General features: G+C 41.6%; 2 protein-coding genes across 8 annotated transcripts in view; one reads left to right on the top strand and one right to left on the bottom strand.

Annotated features, from left to right (window-relative positions):
- The window catches only part of si:ch73-63e15.2 (protein strawberry notch homolog 2), a 59587-nt gene extending 49532 nt beyond the window's left edge, over window positions 1-10055 (bottom strand). For 4 of the 5 annotated variants that reach the window (XM_035646560.2, XM_047336590.1, XM_047336592.1 and 1 more), the window contains exon 1: window positions 9883-10055. The gene's annotated coding sequence lies outside the window, so the exon portion shown is untranslated. The remainder of the gene's footprint in view (window positions 1-9882) is intronic. The other variant, XM_047336594.1, reaches the window with a different exon arrangement.
- tm6sf2b (transmembrane 6 superfamily member 2b) overlaps window positions 1-21495 on the top strand; it is a 31145-nt gene that overhangs the window by 8339 nt on the left and 1311 nt on the right. The window contains exons 1-9 of one of the 3 annotated variants that reach the window (XM_035646563.2): window positions 12072-12976; window positions 13183-13301; window positions 15139-15242; window positions 16520-16617; window positions 16835-16938; window positions 18036-18118; window positions 18534-18658; window positions 19289-19390; window positions 19892-19984. In XM_035646563.2, coding sequence (XP_035502456.1) covers window positions 13222-13301; window positions 15139-15242; window positions 16520-16617; window positions 16835-16938; window positions 18036-18118; window positions 18534-18658; window positions 19289-19390; window positions 19892-19984 — 789 coding nt within the window. In that variant the 5' untranslated portion in view covers window positions 12072-12976; window positions 13183-13221. Of the gene's footprint in view, window positions 1-12071; window positions 12977-13182; window positions 13302-15138; window positions 15243-16519; window positions 16618-16834; window positions 16939-18035; window positions 18119-18533; window positions 18659-19288; window positions 19391-19891; window positions 19985-21495 lie in introns of those variants that run through there. The other 2 variants (XM_035646564.2, XM_035646565.1) reach the window with 2 other exon arrangements.

Raw genomic sequence — 21495 nt, 5'->3', positions numbered from 1 at the left:
ATGCACTGAATATGCCGAAATGCACAGGCTGCGTGTTAAATCTCTTGACTCGCAAACATGGAGATTTAGTTAAATTACTGTCTTTTCCAACGATGTGGCTGCATTCTAGGCCGTTGGTTCCCCTCGGCTGTGTGAGTCACCATGCGCCTGTCTGCCCAGACAGAGGTTAACAAGCAGCCCAGCTCTGTCACTTCAAAAACACAAGATGTGTCTGTTGTTACTTACAGCACCCGACTTGTGCTTGCAAGTGCATTCGGTGGGAGATAGATTGCAGTCTGTGGTAGCACGGACTCCCTGGTTGTGTGTTGGTGGCCTTTGCTGGCTATCAGTGGCTGCCAGAGCACATGGGGTTCATCCAGGGAAGTGTGACTTCCTTAAGCTGCTAAGTCACGATTAACGCTCACGAGAACCACCATCCTGCTGGCCACGTGCGCCGTCTCACTCACAAATACTCAAATGTGGAGCATTGCTATACAATGATTCTTCCACATGCAGCTATTTGTGCAATTGAATATAATGAGGGTGTTTCGCTACTATGAACAAGCATGAATTCACCTGGTATCATGGCATATATAATCAAGATATATCGGTTGGCCAATAATATCAGCCCATAAAAGTCTTTCACAGACGTATATAAATAAAGTCCATAACATCTGTATCTGCCCCAAAAAATCCATATCCGTCATCCGGCTCTAAGGTTGACTTTGGAAACCATGCATGCAATATTTGCCTTTCAAATGCAGTGGCAAGGGCAGTGCCAAAACGAATGTATGACAGGGAGCGAATGCAGAATGTTTGACCACATGGACAGGGGTCCCGCCAGATGTTCCCGGTTCACCCTCACTACACATTTGTAGTGTGCATCTGTCTTCCCTCCTAATGGTCCAGCTAACGTCAATCAGAGCACAACACTCGCTCGCCACCCATCTGAGTCCATCAGCATCAGCGGTAATCATGTTAGAAATGATTAGGATTCTCGGCTTTACACCAGAGCAGCAAGGGGGCTGTTAGTTGGTTATGATTGCCTAGACTGGCTGGATTCATTAGTTACCATGATGAAATATTCATAAAAGGAACAAGTTACTTCCATGGGAAACATAAGGCTCCGTCATTCAAAACAGCCTACATTATTAATCAGCACCTTTTTCAAAACAAAAGGCCTCTACTTGCCTCTGTGCACATGCACAAACGTAAGCGTACATGCATGATGCAAAACACTTAAGCACATATATGGAAACACACAGACATTAGCTACCTATCTATTCCTGTTTTTCCCACAGACCGTTCAGTGTTACAGAAATAACAGCCAAGTAAACTGGATAAGAAACCAAATAGAGAATAATCATCAAATGACTGTGTAACCAAATCTGTTGTCTTATCAAAAAACAAGAAATGCAAACAAAGTCGGTACTAAGAGCCCGCTATTATTGCATTTCACTCACTCAAATATTTATCAAAGCGGCTCTCTGAACTGGAGCACAGAAGAACACACTGAATAGTCATTTGAATTATTTGATCTAATTGACAGGACGGGTTCAAAGATTTAGGTACTTATAAAAGAATAAAGATTACTCTCAATTAGATTATCATCATCACTCTCCAAGTGGCTATTAAGCACCATTTTATCACGATGATGAATAACTTTGTGCCCATAAAGACCAGCTGAAAGAGACAATCAAGTAATTTGTTCATAAGGGGGGAACTAATCGATTTCTCGCGGCTCCACAGATGACTTTGTTGTTTTAAATAAAAGAAAGGGGCAGAGGGGGAGAAAGGTTCAAGGAGCAGAGAGGAGTTTGACAAGGAGCAGCGAAGTAGAAAAAGATAACAAACCATGGTTTACGGTGGCTTGATGACACTCATTTAGGGAGCAAACCCCTCTACTTCTACTGCCACCAACGGCACCCACCAGAAATAGATCAAAGACCGACTAGTTCAGAGGGAGAGCGGTCCACTTAGCTGCTTCTTTGAGCCGTTTTCGTCCATCATCCAATATCCTCAAGGATGACGACACTGACACATGCTCACTGTGAGCAGCTCTAGATCAGCTAGACAGTTGAACAGATAATAGCTTGTGTTACCCACAAATGTATATGCCCATTGGATACACAACTGTGGACAAAGAGATATTTTAAACCAGTGTTTTGATTTTGCAATAATTCCTATGCAAGATACCGTATGTTCTTGTGTCATTTTAAAACGCTGCATAACATTCACAAAGCAATGGCACAGAAATACTGCTATTGCTCTCAAAGAAAGCCAAGAGGTCAAATGTAAAGTGTTAACTTAGGCAGAGGGGATACTCTATGTGGGCTGTATATTTGATAGTCATGGCTCCACTTTATTTTTGCAGGGTCTCAAAATACTTGAGCCCAAGTGATATGAATTTTGGGGTATATATATATATATATATATATATATATATAAATTGACATTTCTGACAAAGAAATGTAATAAAGGGTTGATATTTTACAGTGAAACCATAGACTAGATCATAAAATACTATAAATAAAATGAAAACACATACAAAGCCATATCATTTCAGCTTATTGGCAAACATAAACGCTGATGCCGATAAGTCTAACAAAGGTTTAGATCGACAGATATTATCGGCTTACCAATATATCAGTCGGGTTTTACAAAAACATCTACATTTAACAAAACAGAAAACTTCCAAAATAACAAAAATAGAAATATAAATCACGCCTCAATAAACAGAATGTGGCTTTTTAACAAAGAAACAACTTTGCTCCTCGTTTTGAGGTAGAGTTTTATCTCTCAGACAGACAATACCCACCGTAATAATGTGGTTCCATTATATCAGCCCTTTTGATGCTCTAAATGTAGACCACCATCCTCTGTACTTATGTCAGCCTCCCACTCTATTTTCTCACCATCTGCATCACCGGCCCTTTATTCTCTCTATGACATTGCTTACTTCCCCATTTCCATCCCTAACCCTCTTTGTTTCCTTCGAGAATCGGCCAGCTGTTTTCCTATTTCCATCACAATCCCTTGCCAGCCACTATACGTCTCCATGTCCCCATTTGCCTTCCATTCATTCTCCTTTCTCCTCCCTCTTGTAGGAGCAGGCTGTTGGTATTGGTTGATACCTCACACCCAGTCTGACCCTCAGAATGGTTCTGCTGCTGACTGGGGGCAGCTGGTTCCCCGTTTCTGAATCTCAACCCCCTGTAAACACCCCTCTCAGTTGTGGTTATTAAGAGAGTCAGTCATAACACCAGGGAAAAGCTATCAGATGCACGTCTCAAGCAACCAACAGAGCTCAGGGGAGCAAAATCTGAACTGCTGAACTTGAGTGCATGATACTAAACAGGTTTTAAATATTCATCGCAAGACTTTTCATGACTCTTGTGACTTTATAAGCGGAAACTGTATTTGCAGTTTACCAAATATAAAGTTGTATAGTACCAAATTTATACAGAGGGCATTGTTGAGCATCTACTGATGTTTATTCTGGGGACTGAAGCAAACTTGTATCTCAGAATCAAAATAGTCCCTACACAAATTAAAATTCTACGTCACCAAAAATACTAATTTTGTCCTCTGCTAGAAGAAATACATGTGACAGTGACATTCTGTGAGGGAAGTTGCCATCAGAGGTTGAGTTTTCTGAACTAACCAACTGTTAAAATCTAGACCATACTCTACTATTCCTCTCTGACTGACCTCACTTCTCTGGCAGGCGTGAGAATATTGCACCACATGCACAGCGTCCGGGAGCCTGTCTATGTCTGTCTGGGCCACTTGGCTATGCTAAGTTCAGTTCAGTTGTAGGCTTCAGCTTAGGGCTGGTTGACTGACGGGATCAACTGAGGCTGTTATCATACTCTTGAATAATGCCAGTGAGTAAAAACTTGCAGAAAATTTGTCAGAAGGCACAATCTGTATTTATGAACGTGTAATGTTTGTTCGCCAGAGAGCACTGATAAATTTACATTTACAACATAAAATGACCCACCCATTGCACATCTTGGTCATAAATCTTCTTAATTATTAAGTTATAATAGTTATCTTGATAAAAAAGTTGATTATGTAAAGGTAATATTTGCTGACAATATTTTTTTAAACTATCAATTTCCATATTCTATATTCCATATTGTATTGCTGCATTTTACCACTACAGTAGAATTGTAGTAATGCTTGCCAGTACCCATTCTCTTCTTGATCAATTCCATTTAATCTTCTTACCTCCAACACTACTTGATGGAAAAAAAACTAACTGTCACCTCACTTACAAATAACACACAAATCCAATTGTACCATGTCCTATGAGATTAATTAAATCATTATCTAAGGTAAAAGAGTAAGTTAAGATAAATAAATAAATAAACTGGCATGCAACAGTACAAATACATATTTGGCAGAGTTAAAATGAAACTGCACTGGCTTGGAGCAGTTGCGCATCAGAATAGGCTGACCAATACTGACTGACTGTTCCTTTTTGTGATAAACAAAATGTCCTCTCACCCTGAAGGACACATTTAAAATAACCCTGGGGATCAATCCACTGGAAAACAGGAATGTCAAATAGTGTTTACTCAAATTAACAAACGGCCCCAAACCGTAGGCCTTGTGGCATCTTGTAACATGTTGGTAAAAGGACAATTCATGACAACAGTTAGTGATGCAAGTCCACTTTTCTAATTGACACATTGACGACAGAAATTCAACAATTTTACTGCCTTTTGCCATGTTGAGGAACAATGCCATGAAAATCCATTTGGGAATGCTTATTTTCCACAATAGTAGCAGGCTTTGTCCATGTTGATCATATCTGCTGACATTGGCCTCTAGGCAGGGACTACAGTGGACAGTGATAATATGGCCGTGGTCAGGGTCTTACTGCCTACACCCCTGATTTAACTGTTGTTACAGTTAACTGCTTTTCTCAACATGTGTGGTTAAGCAGGGGGAGCACAAAAGGCACAGGTTATAAAGGGACTCACCATATTCACCTTTCTCTCGTTTTGAAACACCCACATTACAAAGAAAGCACTGTTGTTTTGTTCCACTCCAATCATGACTGCAAAAAGTGGTGTACACTTCTAGGGAAAAAAAAGTTCTGCAGTAAGGCTGTGAGTTGCATAACTGATTTTACCCCAAGTAAAAATGAAACTAGTGTACTTCACTAATCATCTCAGGGCTCAAAGGAATGAGCATAGTGAAAAACCAGTAGTAATCAAGTTTGCACTCAGAAGTGATGTGACAGAAAATAACATCATATGCAAATAACTATAATATTTTTAAATTCAATGTAGGCCAACCTACATTAATAATGCACCCTGAAATAGGGATCAAACCTGCATGTTTAAACCCAGGCTGCATACACATTACGACATTTTAATATTAAAATCCATCACTGATGTTATATTTTCGCGTGTCGTCCAGAATACTCCAGAGTTTTCGAGCGCCTAAAATGTTTGGAAACAATGTCGCAGTCAACAGCATTCGTTTTCTGACTGGTTCTTATCAGTCCCGACTGGACTACCAGCGGTGAAGGCCAAAAACTGTAAATACTTACTTTAAGTACTAGTTCCACCTGGTTAGCGGTCCAGGCAAAGAAATCCCGGCTCTTACTTTTCACCATTGCTGTTTCTCGTTCATAGTATTTTTTGTAAGTAACCAAGTGCTTCCTGTTTACACCAGTACCCACATGCTCGGTGTATATGAATGGTCAAATGATATACGTTTTCAGGTGTGTTCGTATGAATGGGGATTAATACTGACAGAGCTAAATCTCATCTGTGGTTGGAGATTCATTTTTGTTTATTAGTTTGAAAATGCTGTTTTAAAATGAAAATGTAGTAGTAGGGATGCAGCCCCGGTTAAATAAGGCCAACATGGAACGACACACACATTTGATGTTCTCATCTTGGGTCGGTAGGCCGATATTCAAAGCCGAGACATTGGAATCAGTATCTCGAAGAGAAAAATGATATCGGAACATCTCTTTTGGAAGCATTGGTGGACAAGTGTGGGTGGAAAATAATTCATATCTGATCACTCTACTTCACACACAGTAACAAACATTTTACAGCAAATGCTGTATGCCAGCCTTCAAATTACTGTTTGTTATTTTCCTTCTCGTTTCATCACATGGGGCTGGTTTGAAATGCAAGCAGCTAACTGAAACAATGACAAACATTATTCAGCCATCCATCAATGTGGACAAAGATATTTCTCCAATATTTCCTTTCTGGATGAGTACCATTTCAAAATCAGTGCTGGGTTTTCTCAGAAGGATGTTGACACACTTTTTCCACAGAAATCCATAAGGCAAAGTGGTGAGGAATGTCGGAGAGTGCCATGCTCTCCTGCATTTCACTCATCTCTTACAGAGCTCTTATGTGGCTTGGGAGAGATCCACATTGCCTCCAGGTCTGGTTACTAGCAGGGACATGGGATACTCATAAAGGACTGGTTTGTTTCTTGTCACAGTGTAGAGGTGAACACTATGGTCACATATTCCTAACAATTGTCACTTGTTCTTTCTCCCTCTTCAGACCAAGCATCCATGGTATGTTTAATACATAAACCATTATCAAATGAATGCCAGATTCCGGGAAAGCAGGAACTGAATCAAATGTATTACCTAGGCCCAATTCCCCTCCTCCACTCCACATTTTTCACTCTCACTCTAATCAGCCACAGGCCATAAATGAGATTTATAACTGGCACCAATTGGAGACGGGAGAAAAAAGGCTAGAAAAGACTAGGGGAGAGGGAGAATGGAGGCTGGAGAACAGAGAGCAGAGGGCAAGAGCGATGGTTGAGCCATGGATCACAGCTGTTTTTTGGCTCACTCTACCAGGGAATTTCTCTAAAACGAATAGCAAAATTTTTTTTAAAAATAGACTAGAGTATGATATTCCTGGCAATTATAATAATTATCGGAATGCAGTAAACAAGAACCTGAACCTTATTTTTATGAAAATGAAAATTTGTGAAGATGTGTAATAGCACTTTTAAAAGTTATCCTGCTTAGTTAAATACCCCAGGTCCCCCCTGTGTATCGTCCTGTAGGCTCGACACACTGTATCAACAGATCTTGTGTTTTGTGACCCTTGGAGTCCCTGCAGGGCAGACAGCCATCAATTGTTTGACAGTGAGAAATTAGCATTAAACTCACACATGCACGAACACACGTGGTGTTCTGAGATCACTTTTACTGTTATTGCTTGGACATCCATGGTCACATATTACCAAAATAAAATGCCATACTATTGTTTTTTTTAAAGTATCCATAAATCTGTATGAAATATGTTTTTTGTTCGTGAAATACTATTATTTAAGCTACACTGAGTCAACGGACAACGCAAAAGGAGTGCCATATGATGACGTAAGTTGCCTGCCGATACAGTTCTTCCCACGGACAGCGGTCTGAGGCCAGAGCAATAATCACTTTTTAGCCGCACAATTCATAGACAACAAGATAGGTAGTGTGCGTTATTGTACACATACTTGCTGTGTACTACTTGTGTACTACACATGTTACTGGAGTATTCCACTAGAAGCCACACCACAGAACTTTAACCGTGTGGAACTTCCAGGTTTGCATTCTGCAATTTAAAAAAAAAAAAGGCGATACCAGAGAGGGTTAGCCTATGGTTACTTCTGAGATCACGGCAGGTATCCAAGGCCCTTTAATCAACAATGTCGTGACACTGGCGAGTATCTGCCTCTACACTGCCCCTACCATTCCCATGCATCTTGCAGACATATAGCATTAATTTCTGAAAAACGCAGACTTGTAGCATTAATTCCTGAAAAACGCACCAAACGGACACAGGACACGCGAAGCAGCCACGGTGGGTACAAGTAGTTAAAAAGTAAGTATATTTCCGGCCTGATAATCATGAATTTTCGGTGCTCTAGGTTGGGAGTAGATAAAACAAAAGAACATGTTGTGGTTTGAGCCTGTATCTCTGCTTGATTATCAAGTATAAACAGCCTTCCGATTGCCATCTAGGTCTATATTGGCTCTGCAAGAGGAATTGGACAGAAAATAACACCAAGGCCACTGACCACATCACCGGGGTTTTAAGGGCACACGACTTAAACTGTGACAGGAACCCGGCTTGTCGCTCAGTTCACAGTCACCAAATAGTTTCCATCAACAAGGGGGGAAATGACACAACTAGAAAAAAAAATTGCCAGCCATCATGGCAACCTGCAATGTCAAGGCGTGCATGGAGCTTGACAACCCCTTGGCTGCAGGCAACAACAGACATACTGGAAACTAAAGAGTGAGAAATTGCAGGAAAGAAAAAGAACTGGAGGGGACAGCCTCGCAAGAGCTATTTTTATTTCCACCCAGTCACTCCTCCAGTTTTTCTGAATCACAGAAAAATATCCCAGTACGTTTGGTTTCTGTCAACGGCATTTTTTTGGACCATCTTTCTTCCAATGGAGGATCTATGAAAAGCAAAGAAAACACCATGACATGTGTAACCCTTATGACCACAGCATGGTGGTGTAGTAGCGTGGTGCCGTATAGATTTACATTCATAAACAGTACAGTCACATTTTATCCTCAACCACCACACGCATGCATGTGCAGCTCCACCGCTCTTTGATTCAAGCAGCATGTATGAAGGTCCATTCATGACTGACACACAAGGCACTCAGCTGGCCAGCACCGCACCAGTGACTGTGCTGCCGACCACTCGTTTATCATGGGCAACACATCCATAACTAGGCCTTTTGGTCTCTGTGTGATCTCTCTGTCCTCATTCATTGATGCAAAAGAGCCACGAACATGGAGACTCGATCTCCCAGCGGTTTGAGCGAGCGACAGAAAATAAAACCGAGTCCCACTCCTTCGATTCGGCGTTGGATGCCATGTTCCTTTATTCGTCCCACAACGAGGGAAATGTGGATCATACTTCCTCGGGTGGGGGGGGGGGGGGGGGGTTCATGCATTCATGTAAATGTGTGTCAATGTGGAGATTAAGTAATGTTTTCTCCCACGCAGCCAGCACCTCTCGGAGCCGGACTGTGGTTCGGAGGCACACTGGTGTCTCCGCACAGCACAAAGAAAACCAGCCGGAGCTCAGACGGTCCACAGCCACTGCTGTTAGCTCGACCGAGCGCCCGACGACGCACCGATCACACCGATCACACGCTCGCCAGCGAGCTCGTCGTCGAATACAACGCCCGTTCCGACGTGTCCAGTTCAGCACGTCGGGCAACAAATCAACCACGGCCCGATGTGGCAAATATCTCAAACTGCTTGGACAATGCCGAGCGGTGTACTTCTGGCAGCCACTTGTGCTAGCTAGGTTAGCATAGCGCGTAGCGATCTCTGCCTGGGTATGTTCGTTTTGTGCATTGTCTGCGAAGGTTAATAAGACGGCGGTCCTAGTGTGCTAAAGACCTCAGATAAACACCTCCCCCCTGAGATAAACATTCCGGGGTACGTCGATGGCGCATTGAGGGGAATGTTTATCTCTGAAATGTTGCCTAAGCATTACATTTCCGTCGAGCCACATCACTTGCTGGTGGCCAAGATTACAGCGGTAGCTTAATACCGAGTAACCAGCTAGCGTCGTTAGCTGGTGGCTCTTCTTTGCCCCACAGCGCGGCGGCTCGGAACTATCCACAACACCGTGGCCCTTGTGTGTTTGTGCCCGCGAACACTCGTCCCACTGGGGTTCGAGCCATGCAAAGTCTCCAGACAGCGCGTCCCTCCGATAACGCTTAACCCGGTGGTGCCGCCGCCGCCGCCGCCGGAGAAGCGGCGTAGCCCGTGGTACAAAGCGTGCGCGTCTAGGAGAGGCTGCCCGGGCTCGCGTCTTGTGAGAAGGCGACTGCCGATGTGTCGCTCGCCTTTTCACGATCTCCTCGACTCACACTCACCGTGAACGCGTTACTCGACTCGAAATTCCGAAGCAGGACCGCGCGGCCCGGCTTTCGATCGAAGACTCGCGTCAAACAAACGGCGGACGGGAATCGTATCCAACTTATTCTTCTGAGTTGTTTTCTCCACTTCCTGATTGAGACGGTGCCATTTTGAATAGCGAAAAAATGTTTCCGCCGCTGTCGTCACGCGCACCGCCGCTTGTTGATCGCGAGCAGAGAGCGGCCCGGCCATAAATAGTTCATGTGGGACACACCTGAGCTCCAGGTCAGCTCCGTGGCTGTGTTTCAATAAACACGCTGGGTGGAAGATGGGGGAAGACCGACCTGTTATTGGTCAGGCATTGGCCCGATGGCCCAAAACAATAAGAGCCGGATATTAACAAGGCGAGGACGCTCAGTTGTTGCAATGTCCAGAATTAGTCTAGTCAAATATCAATTCACTGCCTGATGATACTTTATACATTATTTATGACGCAGTTGTGTTACTTATACTCTGAAAATGACTGTCAAACTTGAGTTAAGGTTGGTTTACACAACACTGGTGTGAGTGAGTATGATACAAATGAAGACTTATTCCAACCGTTACACTGGATCCAATCGGAGAATTGAACCAAGCCTTTCATCCAAATCCTTCCAGGAAAGAGCTGTTTTTTTTGTTGTTGTTGGGTGGTTTTTTGTGTGTGTTTTTTTTGCATCATTATACAAGCACGCGAGGCTGCAACACTCACTTAACATTTTCTTTTATGTCGAAAGTCTAATTACACTTGCCTCTGGTTTATTTCAGCAGTGAATTAGGCCTTCGGATTAATGTTTTGGACAGAAAAAGTGGTGGCGATATTACAACATCTCCAAAATACCCTCATGTTGTTCTAGTTATAACCAACTGCTCATGGTTAGAGATGTTTAGGGAATTTTTTAAAAAACATTTAAGAAATATTTAAACCCCCACAAATGTGTTATTATTATTATTATTATTGTTCAGGAATTAATTAGGACACAGCTATATCATCGGGTTCTGCAGTTGCTTTCCCTTAAATTGGTCGTGGGCCTAAATTTAGTCCACAATACTTATTACATTCTACTGTTGCTGCTGTTAATGCAATACTACTACTCCTACTTCTTATAATAAGCCAATGACTAATGTTGAAAAGTGCTCACTGGGTAGCATCAGAGATGACTTGCCGGAAAAAAACATTACACAGCTGCCCAAAAGCAAAAGCATACTGAAAAGAAATATTATACTCACTATAAATCGTATACAAATTTAAAATGAGTTTTTACACATAGAGAATAACAATATAAATAAAAATATTAAAAACCTTTTGCATATATAGAATACACATGGATTGCAATTTTATATGGATAGCCGACGTATCTTTTGGGTGTATGATTCTATGGAGAGTATTATTTAAAAGCATATCTAATTAAAGATGTTAAATACAGTACATGTGCGTCCTCGTCCCGCAGTTCGCTGTCTCGTTTTTTGTCATCCATCTGTCTATTCTGCGTTATTGAACGACCGAGCTGGAAGAGCTCCAGTTGTTTCCAGCAAACACACACTGCAACTGGTTTCCTGGTATAACAGTCACCCCTTTTCCCAACAAAGGAGGGTTGTGGGAAGCGACGGTTGGTGTACGTGTGTAGCATGTGTGTGTGTTTGTTTTAATTCAAGGTAATGTGCATGGGGGATACTGGCAGGGGTGTGCAATTGTTGTCTCAGTCTGTTGTATTGTCTAACGTTCAGCAAGGTGGCGGTTGATGATACAGAATGTAGGATAAATGCCCACCCGCACATCTTAGCTACTCAATTGTAATACATGTTTTTTTTATCATTGAGGACATTGTCATTTGAGACTAACATTTTTCTGGATCCTCAGCGGCTTAATTGCATCAGGATTTCTAAAACAATGTTTGGAGACAGTTCTGAAAATATTTTATTAGAAACATATCTATATTTTTTCTCAAAACTTGGAGATAGACAGTAGTGTCCTTTTTTCTCTCTATGTTGGGATGGTGTCTGCCCTTTTAGTGTGAATGTGGCGCACCCTACTGGAATCCTCCTGCAATCAGCTGCGGGGTTTTTTACTGAGCTGGAATATGGGCAATGGCCATTTGAACAAAAATAATTGAGTAGAAGTAGTAGAAATGGAAAACACAGGAGCTGAGAAAAAGCATGTAAATGAGAACAGAGAGAATTTGTCTCCACTGAACTACTGTGGTCGTGTTTGGAGAATGCACTCCTGAAATGTTTCCCACTTCTTGTTTGTGTCCTTTCAATGTGAGCTTTATCATAAATCATCTGCTATAACTGCATACCTGGCAGAAATGCAGGGAAGTTACAGTCTTACACAGTTTATTTTGTTACCTTTCAGATGTTGATTTAAGCAAGTTAGTCGCCATAAATGGTACATTGCACATTTTCTCAGTCCTGAGGCCAAAAGGCACGTAAAAGACACATTCTCTGTTTAAATCATCTTTGTACATGAGGTAAAAAAAAAAAAAAAAGAGCTTGAGGTAAATTTCAGTTACAGAAAAGGAGCCTAACTACATTTTTTGGTCTCTCTGGACCTACTAAAATGCAAAGATGTCTTTGGATATGAAAACATTATCAGACATTTTAGGCCAAAAGCTGTCACCAACATTTGCCCGATGGAAGAATTAGAAGGAATAAAAAAGAGCCTACAAAAGCATGTTCAGATCTTAATCCCCACAATGACATTATAGCATTTTCACATCCATACAGTGTACAACAATGCTGGAGAAGAGTTGCATGATGCTTTTTAATTAAGTTCACACTGTTCAGCATGTTGCTCTCTTTCTTCTCAAAGTTAGACACTGTGGGCTCTGTGAGCATTATATGCAATGCACATTTCATAAATCACAACACTGACTGCACCAAAGAACAGGACTCAGTCAAATGGAATGTAGGCCTTTTCTCTAATACGACTTATGTAAATCTCTGACAAAACCTTATTGCACAACTTTCCCCCCAAAAGCTTCTTTGTCTCCACTTGATTATTTTCTCCGAGCAGGCCATGTCTGCCTCGGGCCGGCTGTAATTTGATTAGTCCACTGAGAGGGTAGCCTGACGGTAAGAGCCTGCTCTGCTTCTCTTCCATGTTATTAAGACATGTAGATTTAATATGGGTTTTATTTCATGATATTCATGTAATCTTACGTAAAGTATTTATTTTGTTTATTTCAGCTTTAATGAATACATCCATGTCTCTGCTTAATTTAAATATCAGTTGTTCCTGTTGCTATAAAAGGTTGTTATGTACTGTGCTGTTATTTCAGCATTGCTGCAGGGAGGGGGGCTGAACTGCGTTTGAAGAGATGGAGACTTTGGTCTTTCTATTTTCATTTTCTGCCCTCGGCATTCTCTATGCCATGAACGCCATTCCAGAGCTTCAAGAGTAAGTCATAACATTTACTGTTTTAATATTAGTCTGTTGCCACATACAGTCTGTACATGTCCTCCCCTTAAATGTTTGTTTTTTGGGGGAAAGCTGTAAATCATTGCTATGACGTTATAGTAGTACATCCACATCACGTATAACAACATATATAAATATACAATCAAAATGGTATTACAAGTATATTGATGTGTAATAGTGCTGGTGACCCTTACTGCATCATGAGTTGACCAACAGTGTAGCCACCACTAGAGGACACTGCAAGCTTAAAGCCCTATCCCTTAAAATCAACTTCACAGATCCTTGACTATGTTGAGCACCGCTAATTCCACAAGTCTAATTTTCACACTGTATTTGCCAAATGTGTAAACTCTTTCAATGATTGAACCTGTTTGTTTCTTGGATGAATAAGGAGAAGAAAAGAACATCATTTGTGGAGACAATCTGACGTGATGTTAATTATGTTTTTCTGTAAGGGATCACTTTCCTACCTATATTTGATATCTTTTGTCTGATACTACTTTAGAGTTTACTGTCTACAGTCGATGATTGCATACTGTAGGCTAAATAAACAGAGTCAGTGGTAAAATACATGTTCCACACTGCTAAACATATTCCTCATCTTCTTCAGACTTTCTTTCTTTACTCGTCCTGTGTGAATATCTGTGCTGGCCCCTCTTTCAAATGTCTGGAAACTGACAATCAATAGAGACCGCACAGAGGAGTTTGATGAATTGTTCTTGACATGCAAAATGCCTCATGCTCTTCCACTCTGCAAACAAACAGCATTGTGTGCATAAATCTTCCTGTAGTGCTGAATTGGAGAGGCGGCAAGGGAGCTTCCCTCTGCTCTCGCAGCATTTGTTTTCCTTCTGTGAGGACACGCTGTGAGTTTTCCAAGGATGTAATGTTGTTTGCTGGGAGATACATTGGACACATTAATCTTTTCCAGTGAAAGGCAGTGGTATCTTTGACCAGTGAACATGCAGGGCAGTGCTGAACAAACATGGCCTTAGCTTGTGGTTTCTTACACCTCTGCCTGATTGATTAAGCCTCTGTAAACAGTGCTTTTACACCACTGGTAAGCACACCACCACTGCAGTATGAACAGAATATTGCAGTAAACCATATTCTTAAATCCATCATTCTGCAACTAAGATTAAAAAAAAAACCTGGCTACTTAAATCATACAAGGGACCTAATTATACGATAAGAAATATGTTTATTAAAAATGTCAATGTATATATTCCCCCCAAAAAGTACATTTTGCTTCGCAAGACTTGTATCTGATCAATACCAGGAGCAATTTATCTGCATTTAATCGCCAAATGTCACTAGAAAGTGATGCTTCAAATTCAACAATACAAATCTGCAAGTTCTTGGATTAAATATGACCTTACAACTTGCACCTTGTTTTTTTCTATTATTATTATTATTATTATTATTATTACTATTTAAAAAGCAGGTAGACAGGAGGATAAATTCAGTGTGACACTGCCCTTGGAATCCTTCAGCAGCGCCGCCCTTGCTCTCACTGGACACAGATCTCTCACACAGATTTCCCCTCACACCTCTGCATTATTTCTCCTGGTGCTAACTTTGGCTGTTGCATGCGATTATCATTCTGTCTGACTTCCCATTCATCATCATTTACTAATTTAGCACTGCAGGGAAGACAACGTCCATGGAGAAAAGGTCTAGTGAAGAGAATGAAGCAGAAAAAAAGGGGAGATTTCTGTTTAAAAGGGCAGAGTGTTGGCACTGAGATTGTGTTTAAAACATGGACAAAGTGCTGTTATTTCTGTTAGATAATAGTCACATTGCTGTGCTTCCACAGGCCTTATGTTATCCTGGGGACCGGTGTCGCTGTGCTGGTCGTTGTGTTTCTGTTCTACTTCCTCATCACTCGTGGCAACCCACCTAAAGACGTCTTATTCTTTGGTAATCAACACAACAATGTGCATTTCCCAACTTACTTACAATGTATTTCCAAACGGTCCAGTTTAGCTAAAGGATTTCCAAAAGTGTCCTCACCACTCACTGGTTTAGAGTGAAAACATGAATTGTATTCGTCCTGATTTTGCCCGATATGTCGAAAGCGGCTTAGACTGGTCAGGCTCTTGAAGCTTACTGAGACGTTTCTGAGGCACGGGTGACCCTCTGCAGGCTGAGGACCTTCACGCTGCTTATACTTTCTCAACCTTTTAGCTATTCTTTTGAAGGAGTTCTTGCTCGTTCCTGGGACAAAAGGGCTATTTGATGATACTAATACAGGACTGGAGTCCGCAGTCGCTGCAACCGTGTAGTACTATTCAGACTCAACAGACCATGAAGGGGCTCGAATGTAGTTCGTTCATGTGACAGCAGCTTGTGCACCTTTCACACAACTTTAAGTGTCTCGTATTTTGCCCTGTTTTGTGGGGTTGCCATTAGTCAAACTGTGTTTGCCATTGGCCAAGGGTTAACCCACAGACATGTTATTGCAGCGGATGCCAGGGGCTGTGCGAGGGAGACAGAAATGAGGTGATGTATTGGTGCTCGTGCCCAAGGCAAAGCTAGTGTTGTGTGGGAGAACCATAACAATGAAGGCAAAGCTGCGTCGGGCTCTTCTCAATGACAGAGAGCCATAATCCCCCTGCCATCTCACCTGTTAGATGTCAGAGATAAACCTGGTTGTCCTAAGGGATTACAGAGAGGCTGGTACACAGGAGAGGCAAAATGTGTGTTTGCGTGTGTGTGTGTTTGAGTGTGTGTGTAATATGTGTGAAGGACAGATATGGAGAATATGATAAACCACCAAGGTTTAAGCTGTGGGAGAGTCACCCATGTCAAAACACACTCTTTATAATGACATTCTGCAGTCCATTTGGACATTTTATCCCAATATTAAAAAACTGTGTTAACTGTGGACATCAGAAGCACCCAGTCTGAGCCCAAGCTGGTTGCTATACATTCATTTCTGTCATTCCTTACTAATACACTGTATTTTCATAGACAAAGCAGATTGAGAAATAACATGAAGCTTGCACAGTTTTGAAAGACGCTTGTTCAGACGATGTTTAACGTCAAGGTTTCCGAACTAATAAGCTGTTCGTTTTGGGAAATCTGAAGCAGAACTGTACAGTACTCACTTTTAATAAGAAGCATTTTTGTGTGTCCAGTGCCAGTTGCATTCTTATTTTCATCTTCCCTGACATCATATTTTCTTTCCTTTGCAGTTTTTGCTGAATTTTCATTTACTTGTGTCATTGACCTGACGAGTGCCTTGGAATACGATGGCATTATGTCTGGATTTATGAAATTCTACCAGAAAACAGTAGGTTTCTTGTTGAACATAAGCCCATATGACACAAAAAAGACACTATTTGTGTGAAAATCAAAACAACGACTAGTAAAAGCAGGGAAGGTTTTAGTCCGTATTGTCCAGCCGAAGCCCTTGAACACCAGAATAAAAACGCAGACATTCATGTTAACTCAACATCTATTGTCAGCACTGTATACTGTACAATATGTGTTCATGTGATGTGCTTCAGGGAGAGCCCTATCTGGGAACAGCCTATGCCATCATGATGTGCTACTGGGATGGAATAGCACACTTTGTCATGTACCTGGTGATGATCAGCAGGATAACAGAGAGGTGGGTGAAGGCGAAGTCAGTTCAAGTTACGTCAAGCTCGTTTTTCTCAAATGCCTGTTTGGAATGACAGCAAAGACAACAGACAATACCCTGTCTTCATGACCAACAATGTGGATGTAGAAGTTTTATGTTTGCAAAAGTACATCTCAGTATAACGATTTATACCCATTTTTTTATTAATCGATTTTTTAGCTTTCCTTAAAGAAATAGTAAATATGATTAACCAGTCTGTATGTCCACTGTCTAGAAATTGGAAAACAGACAAGACCCTCACAAAATTAAAGCTATTGTAGGAAAAAATGGCTCATGTGGCTCATACTTTACACCTAAGGGGTTGAGTGAAATGTGCCCTGTGTTCCTGATATTTGTGGCGAGGCCACTGTTTATGGGGGTTTACAGAGCTGCAGCTGGAAGAGTGTGGGTGAATGAATAAGCCTTATAATTGGAAAGGAAATACCCTTACAAGCCAAATTATGTTTACTGGAAATATACCCCGAAGACACTGCTGTAACTCTGCGGCATTCGTTACTAATTGAATTTGGACTTTCACAGGCCAGAGGGATAATAACACTATTGTGGAAGAATATGGACTTACCTTCTATTGGAATGAATTTAAACTGGCAGCCTGCCAAAATGGAAAGACAAGAATGTTCACTCACTTATGTGGGCCGCATATGTTAAATAATGCATAAGTAATATATAATAATATAATATATATGAATATGTATATATAAATAACTATGTACAACCTTGAAATATTTAAAAATGTGTGTGTATATCTATGCGCTACTTTTTTTTCACTCCCTTTTTTTGGTATACACATAAATACACACACTTTTTGTTAAGCTTTTAATTCAGATGCTTAAAGTGTTCAATATGAGTCACAATGGCCTGACTGTTATAGTATTTTTAAAATGGATGCAAGATCAGCAGCTTTGCGCTACACAGTACAGCTTTGTATTACACAAAACACGTATGACAGATGTGTAAAAAGCCTTGAACTGACTATCACCTTGTCGCTCACCATATTACCTTCCATCTTACCTTCCTTCTCTACAACAGTATAATAACCCTTGCTTTCATTCTTTCTGTCCCAGGAAAGGATACCGTACCCTCGGCCTGCTCTGGGCGGGCTCTTTGAGCGCCAACATGAGTGTGTTCATTGCCGGAATAGTGGCAGGTGAGCCTCATCTTCTATTCCCCGTCTACCAGTCCTGTGATGATGAGCTTTAATCAAGTGAACATCTGCACCGCCATGTACGATCAGTGTCACAGTTCAGGCTGCCAACAAAACTCCCACGCGCCCGGTGCCTCGCCTGCCGTCACAGCCCACCGAACAAAGCAGAAAGCAGACTTACAGCATCTGTTGTTTTCAAACTGCTCGCAAAAAGTGTCACAGGATCAAAGCCGTCTACAGGAAAGATGTTGTGTTCTCTGTTGCGTTATCATAGACACGCTGTACTGTATGCCTTAGCCCTAGGTGCCCCACAGAGGTTTTAATAGGAAGTTTGATTTCCGAATTACACTGAGATGTTTGCAGTGATTGGTACAAGTACAAACTGATTCAAATCTCTTTCCTATTTTCTCTTTGGCAGGTAAATATGGCTCAGAAATCCGTCCAGTTTTCTGGCTCAACTTTCTCTTCCTGTTGATGCCTTTGTGGGGAGCTGTCACGCTATTCACAAGGCCCAAGGACAGACCACTGATCGGTGGATACAATGTAAGTCCGACACATGGAGGGTTAGACCTTGATATGAATGTAGAAAGGCTTCGAAAAGTACTGTTTGCTGAATGCTTTTAATCCGTTCAATATACATTGCGGGGATTCAGACCATGAAAAGACTTGCTGTAATTTCCCGTGGTGCAATTGTTGCCATTGTAGGAATTTGTGGTGCGCTCTTTTCAATCTGAAAGAAGGTCTTCAGTTCATCAGCAGCTATTTTGCCAAATTTCAGTATAATATGTTTGCTACCTCTTTTTCTATAACATGAACTAGTGGTTGTCTTGAGTCAGTCTTAATGGCATGACATAGAGTAAGTGATTCTACTGTACAAAATGATATCGAATGGGTGATTGTCACATCCATAGCCTTGGGAGAGTGGTCTTAGTTTACACATAGTGCTTTTGATTGAAACTAGAGTAAGATCGGTCTTAAACATGACTTGGACTTACAGCCGCTATAATCATTTTTTTTTCAATATACAATTTGAAGGGAGTCATGAGTATGGAGACACATTAATACATTCATCCGTTCCACTCCATGGAAACAGGTCTCATTAAAGTGAGAGTATGACATGAAACCGGACTAACCAGCACGATTCTGTACATTTGTCTTGACGTCTCCCCACAGGCCCAGCACGCTCAGAGCATGAAACTGATTTGGCGTCCCCTGGACCTGATGCTGGTTCTGCTTCTGTTAGCTGCCATGGCCTTCACTATCCTCAGAGGCTTGGTGAGTGTACATCACATTTATGTCATGGACAAAGTTTGGGCAAGGACTGTAATGGTTGTTTAAAAAAGAAAGTCATGTAGCCTGCAACACTGCTCACGCAGAGTAGTCCAGGGAGGGACACGGATTCTGACACTGGGTATAACATTTGCTTTAACAAGCAATGTGTTTAATTAACTGACCTCAGGGGAATTTTTATTAAAAAGGATCTGGCTTTAAAGCCTAGGGCAACAATGTATGAATGTTATAGTTTAACAAAACAACTATGTTGATTTTTTTCATTTTAAAAGAAGTATTGTAAGAGAATAGTTTGGGAACCTAGGGAATAGTTCATTTGCTTTCTTGAGTTGGGTGTGAAGATGGTAAATGTCTGTACGGTAAATGAAGCTCTCTCCGGCAGCTGGTTATTTTATTCTAATTTAAAGTAGCAGTTTGTGGTGATGTCATACTGCACTTCATTATTTTGTGAGGTGTTTCTGTTGTTGTGTCGACCCCCCCCCCCAGGTGGCTCTGGACTCTCCACTCGAGGCCTGTTCTGTCTACCTGAAGCACTACGAACCCTACTTGAAAGATCCAGTGGGCTTCCCCAGAGTCATGGTGAGTGCTCCATCCCCCCCTCTCTCCCACCAGCAGCCCCTGCCAGCTCCTCTCCAGCCTGATTTGAAAGAAGCAGCCACATAATGGACCTCTGCTTTCATGGAGATCACTGCGAGTGTGCAGGAAGCTTGCCCTTATCTCCTCCGCTCTCTGAGCTGGCAGCTGATTACAGAGACATTTTCCATCATTACAGTGCGGGGTGAGGGGCCAGTGCGTCTTTGTGTCCCTCTTTCATTTGCTTAAGATAGACAACAGATTAGTATTGTGACTGGTGGTGGGTCTGCTCTCCTTTTGACTTTCTGCTTCCGACCCCACACTGCTGCGGGTTTTGTTGTCTTTTTGTCGGTGTACACAGCTTTGTCAATAGGTTATCCAAAGACCTTGTCAGGTGGCAGTCGAGGCACAATTGTGAGTCATTGATCAGACGGACGAACCGCATGCTGAGAAGTTGATAAGCTAATCCTTCGCCCAAAGCCCCCATCAGCATCTCACTGGGTGGGACGTGGGCCGAGGGTGTGTGTGTGTGTGTGTGTGTGTGTGTGCAGCATGTGGAAGTATGTCTTGTTGCAAATCTGTGTATGTGTGCGCACGTGCACATGCATGTGTGTGTGTGTTGGTATTTTGCACAGGGCTACACGGTTTCTGCAATTACTGACCTCTTTATTCAGTGAGGATGATGGACGATATGTGACATTTTAACAGAGGACTGAAGGGCATATACAATTGCCTTTTAGGCCGTGAGCTGAACTCATTAGAATTAATCTAGATCCCGGACCAAGAATGAAAAGAAACTGTTCAGTGGTATAAATTTAGGGTTTTCATAAAGAGGGGAAACTGGCTTTCTTGCGCCAGATACTTTAAGTTGAAGGTCAAGACAGTCTCAGTAATGACCCAACTGTGGGAGAAATAATTTGTGCTGAGGGTGTAAATTTGTTTTTGAGTGATTGCAGAGCTGGAAAGAAGAGAAATAATCAAGCACTGCACTTAAGAACAATTTTGAGACTGAGAATTTGAGTGTTTCCATTCTGTGAGAACTGGTTTTACTAAATGAACATGTCAGAGGGGAGTGTTGTAATTTTTACCCTACTACATTCATCAAATTGCTGCAGTTACTAGTTATGTTGGGGAATAATATTCAACATGAGATTTGATTAAAAGGATGGAATGATGTTGGTCGTAGTTGGAAACCCTGGACCATGTACAAAATCGAAATACTGAAAACAATACACGCTCTAGTTGAAACAAAGCGGCTTACTTTTGATACTTACCTACATGGTTACTGCAAAAACGTTTTAATATTTTTGCTGTATTTTTTCCTGCCAATTTGGAGTATTTTTTGTCTGGGTACTTTCATGCAGCATGTTAAATAAGGTGCATAATGGCAATATTTTGAGCCTTGAGCTGCCCTCTTCTGATTACAGGGTAGGAAGGTGAAGTGATGTACAGACCAAAGGAGAAAGAGGAAATGCTGTATTAATTGTCCGCTAGAAAGCTGGTCAACAACAACATAG

The sequence above is a fragment of the Scophthalmus maximus genome, chromosome 13 (assembly GCF_022379125.1).
Source record: "Scophthalmus maximus strain ysfricsl-2021 chromosome 13, ASM2237912v1, whole genome shotgun sequence".
In the NCBI taxonomy this organism is placed as follows: Eukaryota; Metazoa; Chordata; class Actinopteri; order Pleuronectiformes; family Scophthalmidae; genus Scophthalmus; species Scophthalmus maximus.
The sequence above is the reverse complement of the archived record's forward strand: the minus strand, read 5'-3'. Positions and strand labels throughout refer to the sequence as shown.